The 8,493-nt window shown below is 58.9% G+C and overlaps 1 protein-coding gene across 1 annotated transcript in view; it reads right to left on the bottom strand.

Moving 5' to 3' along the window:
* NSG1 (neuronal vesicle trafficking associated 1) overlaps positions 1–8,493 on the bottom strand; it is a 34,279-nt gene that overhangs the window by 4,531 nt on the left and 21,255 nt on the right. Inside the window, exon 4 of the mRNA XM_006163191.1 lies at positions 2,947–3,057. Within this exon, the coding sequence (XP_006163253.1) occupies positions 2,947–3,057 (111 nt within the window). The remainder of the gene's footprint in view (positions 1–2,946; positions 3,058–8,493) is intronic.

Here is an 8,493-nt window from a genome sequence, read left to right as displayed (position 1 = left end):
CAGCTGGGAGTGAATCCCGAGCTTGGGAGGGTCTCAAACCTGTCTGGGCCTCTTCCTTCACAGGTGAGATGAGACCAATAACCAACCATGGTGGGGCGTGAGGCAGCTCAGGATAGCCCGTTGCGTGGCCAGCCTATTAAGTGCTGCCCATGGGAGCCCCACTGTGAACGAGGCCGTCCAGTCTAAAGGAGCACCCAGTACACGAATTTGTAGGTGGGCCAGGAGGTGGCGCAGCTGGCTGGGCCCACGTGGGCAAGGTCCTCAGTGCGAGTGCTGAGGGCTCCCTGAGCCACCACTCCGCACCCATGAGCCTGTGCTCTGGCCCAGACTAGGAGAGGGTCCTGGGGTGAAGGTCCTGGTGGGAGCCCTGTCTCTCCCCCCACCCCTGAAGAAGTAAAAAAAAGAAAATCTGTGTGTGGCATTAGGGTCAGTTTCTGCCTGTGCGTCCCCACCACTCCCTGCGTCTCGTCCGGCCAAGCAGAGGAGGGGCACTTGGTAAACACGTGAATATGCTGAATGAGCTGAAGGCTGCGGTCCGGGCACTGGAAAACCTCTCTGGACTCCATCTCCTGTCAGTAAGGCCGGGACGGAACAGTGTCCTGGGGTTCCTGGTGCAGGCAGGGAGACCCTGTGTAAGGCCCACTGTGAGGCGCCCGGCGACGGCGTGCCATGTGCACACCCACTCGTGCTTACACCTCTGCTTTCTCTCGCTTCGGTCACTGGCAGTCAGGTACGGGGCAGCGGCTCCTGGCCCTCCCGACGGTGTGCCCTAGCCAGGACACCCATCAGGGCCTGAGGAAAACACCCGAGTCCCAGGGGGTGCAGCTCCAGAGGGCTCCACATTCCCAAGGCGGGCTGCATACAGCAGGTCCTTCCCAACACAGAGCCAGAGCATCACCTGGGTCCCCTCCACCTGGGCCAGGTTATTCAGCAGAATCGGGACTGCAGAATGGGGAAGGGGTTTCAGCTGCCCCCTCGCCTAGACAGGGAACCTGCCCCCAGCCCAGAGAGAATGAGCTGGGAAGGAAACTCAGGTCAGCCCATGGGGCTGCTGGCCTGGATTATCTGTGCGCATCAGTACAAGTGAGGAGGTCCCCAGGAAGCTGTCCCCTGTGCCTCCCGGTTCCCACTCAAGGCATCTTCACTCCCTCTCCCAGCTCTGTACCAGGGTCTCCCCTCTGTCCTGCCCACCTCCCAGAGTTGATCAGTCTTCCAGCCCACCCTCACCTTGGCCTCCTCTCCATCCCCGCCACCCTGACCTCCTCTTTCACGGTCCTCTGCCGCAGCTTCACCCCCTTGGTCCTCTCGCTGTCCCATCTTTCTCTTCCAGCCTCCCCAGGCGACCCAGCGAATCATCCCTGTCACTTGCTCTGTCCAGGGCCCTCTGCCTGGCACTCAAGGTGCTGCTGCACAGTCTGGCCAGAATGTGGCTCATCTCCCTTTGCCTCCCTGCACCCAGGAGCCCCCGGGGCTGGTCCCTGAGCACGCGCTGCACCCTCCATGCACCCACACTATATGCCCGTCCGTGGGTGGGGTCTGCTCACTGCTCCGGGGCCAGCTCTGTCCTCCCTGAAGCCCCCACCTTCCACACAGGTTTGCTTAAAGCCCTGGTGTCATCTCAGCCTCCAAACAAACGTTCAGCCCAGCCCCAGGTGTGGACTGGATTGCTGAGTAAAGTGTGAGTGAGGGGTAGGGGAAGGCTTCTCTGGGCCCGGCGCCCTTCCCAAGGCCCTGTATGCTCCATCACTCGCCGCCCACAGGCCTTTGCTCCAGTCTTCGCTTTCTATTGGGGCATCATATTTTCCTATGTCATGGCTTTCCTAACCACCTAAAAGACACTGCAGCCCCTAAGCAATGGCCAATCCCCTGACCCTTCTTTCCTGTTCATAACCTCACTCAGTAAGCAAAGGATGTCGTGCTCCTTATGCAAATGTACAGGAGCCTCGGGGAGGCAGGGGTCTTAGCCCCAAAGCCAACACGAGGTGTTGTCAGGAAGGGGAGCTGGGCTGGGAAACAGGAACCCCGCCTTCTGGGCTAACCTGCAGGAGGGTTCCGTGTCCCTGCACAGGCTGGAAAGTCCAAACCGAGCCTCTTGCGCCAGTGGAGGAACCGAGCCTGCTCGCGCACGCGCTCAGTACCAGAACCACTTGGCTGCCCCTGCTTTACGAGAATTACAGCCATGCCAAATCCTGGCAGACTGTGCCCCACTGGCTCTGGCACGTGCAGAAATGTGGGGCCCAGTCCCGAGGGCACAGAAGTGGACATCCACAGCGAGTGCGCTCTGCTCCCCCCGCCCCGACTTCACCACCTCCCTCCTCCCTCCTCACGTTTCCTCAGCAATCCAGCTGTCCCGCATGCCTGCTTCTCCGCTACTTGGGGACTTCTTGAGACAAGTTATATACATATAAGCAAAGCGAGTATTTCCATACAGGTAGACAGCCCAGCCACCAAGCGGCTCCCACGGTGGCACAGGGAGAAGAGGGACACATAGTCAACAGGGCTGACTGCCCCCAGCTCTGCTCCCCCAGGTCCCCGGGTGACCGTGGGCAAAGCCGTCCTCATTCTGGGCCTCAGCAGCCTCAGTGCGTGCTCCCCTCCCATGAGGCCCGCAGCCCTTTCCCCTACCCCCACAGCAATGCACTGGGAGGAGGAGTCAGCCAGCTGTCTCCCAGGGGCAGCCCCTGGCTGGGGAGCCTGCCAGGAGGGCCCTCCTGAGACTGCTGAGTTCAATTCCCAGGCCTCAAGCTTGGGAGTTTCCTATTGGTCCCACCACGCCCTCTGCCTACCTGCCCTGCTCCCCAAGGAGCCCCTTCCCTGGATGCAGAACACGAGGATCCTGCTGCCCCAGTGTCGGCCCCGGAGCCAGCTGGGAGAGACCGCAGGAGCAGCTGACTGGGCGTTCAAGGCGAAGGCAAGGTCAAAGGCGTGGGGATGCAGGAGCTTTACCTTGAGGACGAACCCGTCGGGGCAGGCACGGTCGTACTTGTACACCTTGTAGACGACCAGGAAGACGACGCAGGTGAGGAAGGCCAGGGCAAAGAGGACCAGCACAGAGACCTGCGGGCAAAGGCAGGGACGTCAGGGGCAGCTGGGACGCCATGCACATGGACATACACAGACACACCTGCACACACACCAGTGCGTGCTGTCTAGAAGAGTCACAAACCTGCGACGGCTGCTGGCGAAAGGCCAGGAGCAGCAGTCTCTTCTGGGCTGGGTAGCACTTAAATTTTCACCATTCCCGTAGTCGCCTTTGTTCTAAGTTATTACATTTAGTGCCAGGCCCTCCATGGAGGGCTTGAGGTGCAGATAGGAAGTCTCCATGCTGCCCCGGCAGCTCACGGAGCCCTTGGCCACGACTAGAAGTGGCACTGGGCTGACACTGCATGTGCCATCGGTCACCAAGTGGCCTATCAGCTCCTGGCTGTGCATCTGCCTGTGAACATCCCCAAAACTTGGTGCCAGGGTGCTGCATCACCGGACACCTGCCAGCCCTTGCTCAGAGACCAGCTGACCAGGACAGAACCTCCTCCGAACCTCCTCAGCACCATCTCTTCTCCTTCCACAGTCTGCTGTGTTTGCTCAGTGCCAAACAATCCAGCCACCAAGTGGCTACCACGGTGGCACAGGGAGAAGAGGAACAGATAGGAGGGCTGACTGCCCCCAGCTCTGCTCCCCCAGGGAGGGGGGCACAGGGACCTGGCTTTCTTCACCACCACAAGCTGAGTGCTAGACACGCGTGCACTTAGCGGTGCACAGCTCGTGTTCAGAAACTGACTCGAGAGCCTGTGGGGGGCCTGGCATGGACAGGGCAGCCTACCCTCTGGAGAGTGCAGGATCTGGGTCACGGATGGCACAGCCCAGACCTCGAAGGTGCTCACCAGCTGCTGGGAGCCTGGCAGGCGTGAGAGCACGTCACGAGGCTAAAAGGGCAGGCAGATGCCCTGTCCCCAGCCCAGGGAGTGAAGGGACAACTGGGAGGCTGCCTGGCCAGGCAGGAAGGAAACTGGGCACTGGGCGTCGGGTGCAGCATGGCCGGGGCTCCGGAAACGCTGGTCTGAACAGTGCAGAGCTGCTTGCTTCCCTGCGTTCACAGGTCCAGGAGCTGCACGGCCACTGGGACTCCTTGCTTTGGCCACAAACGGAAGCCTTCAGTGGCCAAGTTTGGGAAGCCAGGGAGTTCTGGGGCTTCCTGAGACTGCAGAAGAGTCCCAGGTACAACCTCAGTGCATCTGCATAGACCCTCTGGCAAAGTGCTCTGAGCCCTGGCCGGCCTCGGAACACTGGGCTGGGGTTCACCTAAAATTGTGGGCTGTCTAGTTCGGACAGAACAGTGCTCACCGTGACCTCTTAGGTCACAGTGGGCAACCCTATTTCTCCTTGGGAGCCCTGTGTAGCCTGGGCAACAGTGCTGGGCGCGGGATGGACATTCTGCTCACAGCTCTGCAGCTCAGCGGCTGTGCCACCCTGGAAACCTATGACATGGGACAGGAGTGCCACCACCTCCAGTCCCTGGAAGGCTGCAGACGCCCATAAAGACTCCTAACAGCCCCCTCCCCAGTTCCCAGGACTCTTCATCTCCAGGGTTCAGAACTGTCCCTAAGCCTGCCTTGGCTACAGAGATCCTGGATGGGGCGGCTCTCCGCTGAGGGATGTGGCATCTCTGTGAGATGGCCCCGCCATGGGCTGCCGCACCTGACTGGGCCCCTATCCAGAGACACATGGGTCAGTTCTTTGTTCACTGAGCTGCCGAATCTGGGCTGTCCTCCAGACGCTCTCCCCTCCAGACGCTCTCCCCAGGCAGGACAAGTGGCAGCACCAAGACCCCTGTGACTCCACCCTTCTCCCTGCACAGCCACCCCCAATCACCCTCCACGCCAGCTGCTGCTGCACCCCACCTCCAACCTCCTCTCCCCGTCTCAGCTGAACAGGACCTGCCCTCTGCCACCTCAACCAGGAATGGTCCCCCAGGCCCCCAGACAGGCAGAGAATCTCATCACCTCCAAGAAGGCCCTTCCAAGTCTCCTCCCCCTTGCCCTTCCCATGGCTCCATTCAGACCAGTGACCCTGCACCGTGAACATCCCCTTCCCCACTCAGACACAGAAACTCAGTCTACCTGGACCTCCGGTCCTGCATACAAAGCCTGGGCCTGATGCAGGACAGATAGGATGGAGCCAGGGTAGCCTGGGGACAGCGGTGACAGCACGTGGGCAGCAAACGACCTCCTGGCCCAGGGTGGCTGAGCCTCACAGGGATGAGCTCGGGGATGGAAGGGAGCCAGCGTGTACGGCAGAAGGAAGACCAGAACAGCTGGAAGGGGCACTTGGGAGCCTGGGTGGGGCTCCCCCATGAGCCACAGGCCTGGATAATTTCTGGAGCTCAGGAGTGGCTTCCGGGGGGCTGGCACAGATGCCTGCAGGGCAGTGGGAGCAGCCACCCCTAGGGCAGGCACAGCTGAGGACAGAGCCTGGGATTCTGAGCCCTGGAAGGTGCGCGCTCAAGCTGCAGCCGTTCCCACTGCCATCCCACCCTGGCCGGGGCCACAGGCTGGCAGACGGCAGAGCTGGCCTCTCAACCACATGGCTGTCCCATCCTCACCGGGCCACCGCCTCACCGCAATCTACCCTGCTGGGGATCCAACTACCTGCCTCTCTCTACAGTCCACACCAGCAGGGCTGCCTCACTCGGGGCTTTCCACGTAACTGGCCTCCCCTGTAACCCTTCACACTTGACTTTGTGTGTTTGGAAACACGTCTGAGAAGTATTCAGATCGAGAAGCTCTGTTGGAATATGAGCTCAAGCCCCTGAAAAGACGGGGCCCTGCCCCTTTAGTCTGGGAGCTGCGCTGAATTTGGGTTTACAGAGCCCCATCTGTTCAGACTTAAAAATAACAGCCAGCTCTGGGACCAGCAGTTGGTGTAATGGCTATGTCGCTGGACTCCCATGTAGTTGACCGCCGGTTCAAGTCCTGGACGCCTCCCCTGTAACCCTTCACACTTGACTTTGTGTGTTTGGAAACACGTCTGAGAAGTATTCAGATCGAGAAGCTCTGTTGGAATATGAGCTCAAGCCCCTGAAAAGACGGGGCCCTGCCCCTTTAGTCTGGGAGCTGCGCTGAATTTGGGTTTACAGAGCCCCATCTGTTCAGACTTAAAAATAACAGCCAGCTCTGGGACCAGCAGTTGGTGTAATGGCTATGTCGCTGCACTCCCATGTAGTTGACCGCCGGTTCAAGTCCTGGACCCAGTGGCTTAAACTCACGCCAGGCACGTGTGCATGTGTGCCCAAGATCCCAAGAGGAGAATGGAGGAGAAGGGATTGTGGCATGGCCATTCCCCCTAGGGGGTGATTTCTTGCTTTCTGTCTCTCTGTCTCTCTCTCTGTCTCTGTCAAGCTCACATGCCCTGTTGCAAAAACCTCTCAAAAGAAAAATAAAATAACAGCCAGCTCTTTCCATAGGGCTACAGGGAAAACTGCCTACTTGGGGGTGTCCTCTGGAGCTGGCTGGGGCCTGTGGTCCAGGACTCCCGGACCTGAGGGCTGAGGAGTTCACAGACTGAGAAGGGACTGTAGTTCACAGACTACAGTCCCTGGAATAGCGAAGCGGGGAAGGGCGAAGAAACAGGCCCAGCAGGACGGCAGGGGGCAGTGAGCCCTCCTCACGGCGTTTGCCCCCCATGAAAAAGATATGCTGAAGTTCTTGACCGGGCACGTGACTGTGACCTAATTCAGAAACAGGACCATTACTGGTGCAGTGACAATTACATCATTAAATGGGCCTAAATCCAACCTGACCAATGTCCTTATCAAAAGAGGAAGCGTAGAGACAGGGACAGAAGGCAGCCAGGGAGGAGGCCGCATGGGGACAGAGCGCTGAGCGTGGCCTCCGACGCTGAGCCTGCCAGAGATGCCGGTGGCCCCCAGCCAGGAAGGTGCCAAAGAAGCACCCTGATTTCAGACTTCAGGTCTCCAGAGAGTGGGAGACTATTTCTGTTGTTCTAAGGTCCTGGCCTATGGTCTGGGTTACGGATCGCAGCCCCTAACCAGAGCCGCGTGGGGGCAGGCTATGCATCATGACGGGCTAGCCTTCCCCGAACACACGCGCTCCCTGCCCTTGTCTCGCTGCTCCCAGCATGAGCCGCCCAGCTGCGCTGCGGTCTTTCCTCCCTGCCCTTCAAAGCCCCGGCCAGGCCCACGGCCTCCAAGACGGTGCTGGGGTGTCCCGGCCTGCCTCAGACACCAAGAGAAATCAAAGTGTGCTCAACCCGAAGGCTTTTGTGAACCACCGCACTATGCCATGAGATAATTAGGAATATTCTAGGACACAGGGGGAAATTACTGAGCTAGACATGTATGTTTCATCCAGGCCCTTACAGGGCTCTTAGCCTTCTGTACGCTGAAAGACACGACTCTACGCTCCGGGGAGAGCCTCGACCTCCAGCGGCTCCCACTTTGAACCAATTTCAAGATACTGTGGTCAAATGGAACCAGCGGTTAGCATAATGGCTATGTCGCTGGACTCCCACGTAGTTGACCACGGTTCACGTCCCGGACCCGGTGGCTTAAAATTCACGCAGGGCGCGTGTGTGTGCGTGCCCAAGATCCTGAGAGGAGAATGGAGGAGAAGGGACTACGATGTGACCATCCCCCCTGGGGGGTGATTTCTCGCTTTCTGTCTCTATGTCTCTCTCTGTCTGGCGAGGGCACGTGCCCTATAGCGAAAATCTCTCCAATAATAATAATAATAATAAATTTTTTAAACAAAAAGGATACTTTGGTCAAAGGAGAAACTACCATCCATTACCCAGGACTGGGAGTAAGATATCCCCGGCTGCAGGTCTGCGTGGCCTCACGTTGACCCTGGAGTGGGCATTGACCCCCCTGGACCCTGGGTCCCCTCCCAACTTAAGGGCGATGCCGACCCGGCACCTGTGTTCATGGTGGGGTGTACCAGAGACCTCGTGCCAGCTGGCAGCAGGGTGCAGCCAGCGCTTATTCTGCAACTCGGGCCTCCTTCCTGCGCACACGGCACTCTGAGACCATCCAGTTCCGCAGCTCCCTAACACTGTGCAGCCCAGTCATGGGAAAGGCTGCGTACCAGACTCATGGGAGCTTCCAGATGTCACCCAGTGACAGCAGAACATCAAGTGGGACCCAGTTTAAAACTTGCCAGTCGCTTCCCTTGTACCACCCAAGCTGGAACCTTGGGGACAGAAGTCCTGCGTCCGGTGCGCCATGGAGCTAGTGGCCCAGACTGCACACTGACTGCAGAATACGACCCTCCGTGGGCGCTCCAGAGACGTCTGCTCGCTCTGCACTGCGGTAGGCCATTTACTTATTTTCTTTAATTGCCTGAAAGTATGTGTGCAAAAGAGACAGAGCGCATGCAACCCCCAAGGGGCGTGGTCATGCCACAGTGTTTTCTCCTCTATTTCCCTATCACGTCAGGATTTGGGACAGATACACACACACACACACACACACACACACAC

Source organism: Tupaia chinensis, unplaced genomic scaffold (assembly GCF_000334495.1).
Source record: "Tupaia chinensis unplaced genomic scaffold, TupChi_1.0 Scaffold141490_1, whole genome shotgun sequence".
In the NCBI taxonomy this organism is placed as follows: Eukaryota; Metazoa; Chordata; class Mammalia; order Scandentia; family Tupaiidae; genus Tupaia; species Tupaia belangeri.
The sequence above is the reverse complement of the archived record's forward strand: the minus strand, read 5'-3'. Positions and strand labels throughout refer to the sequence as shown.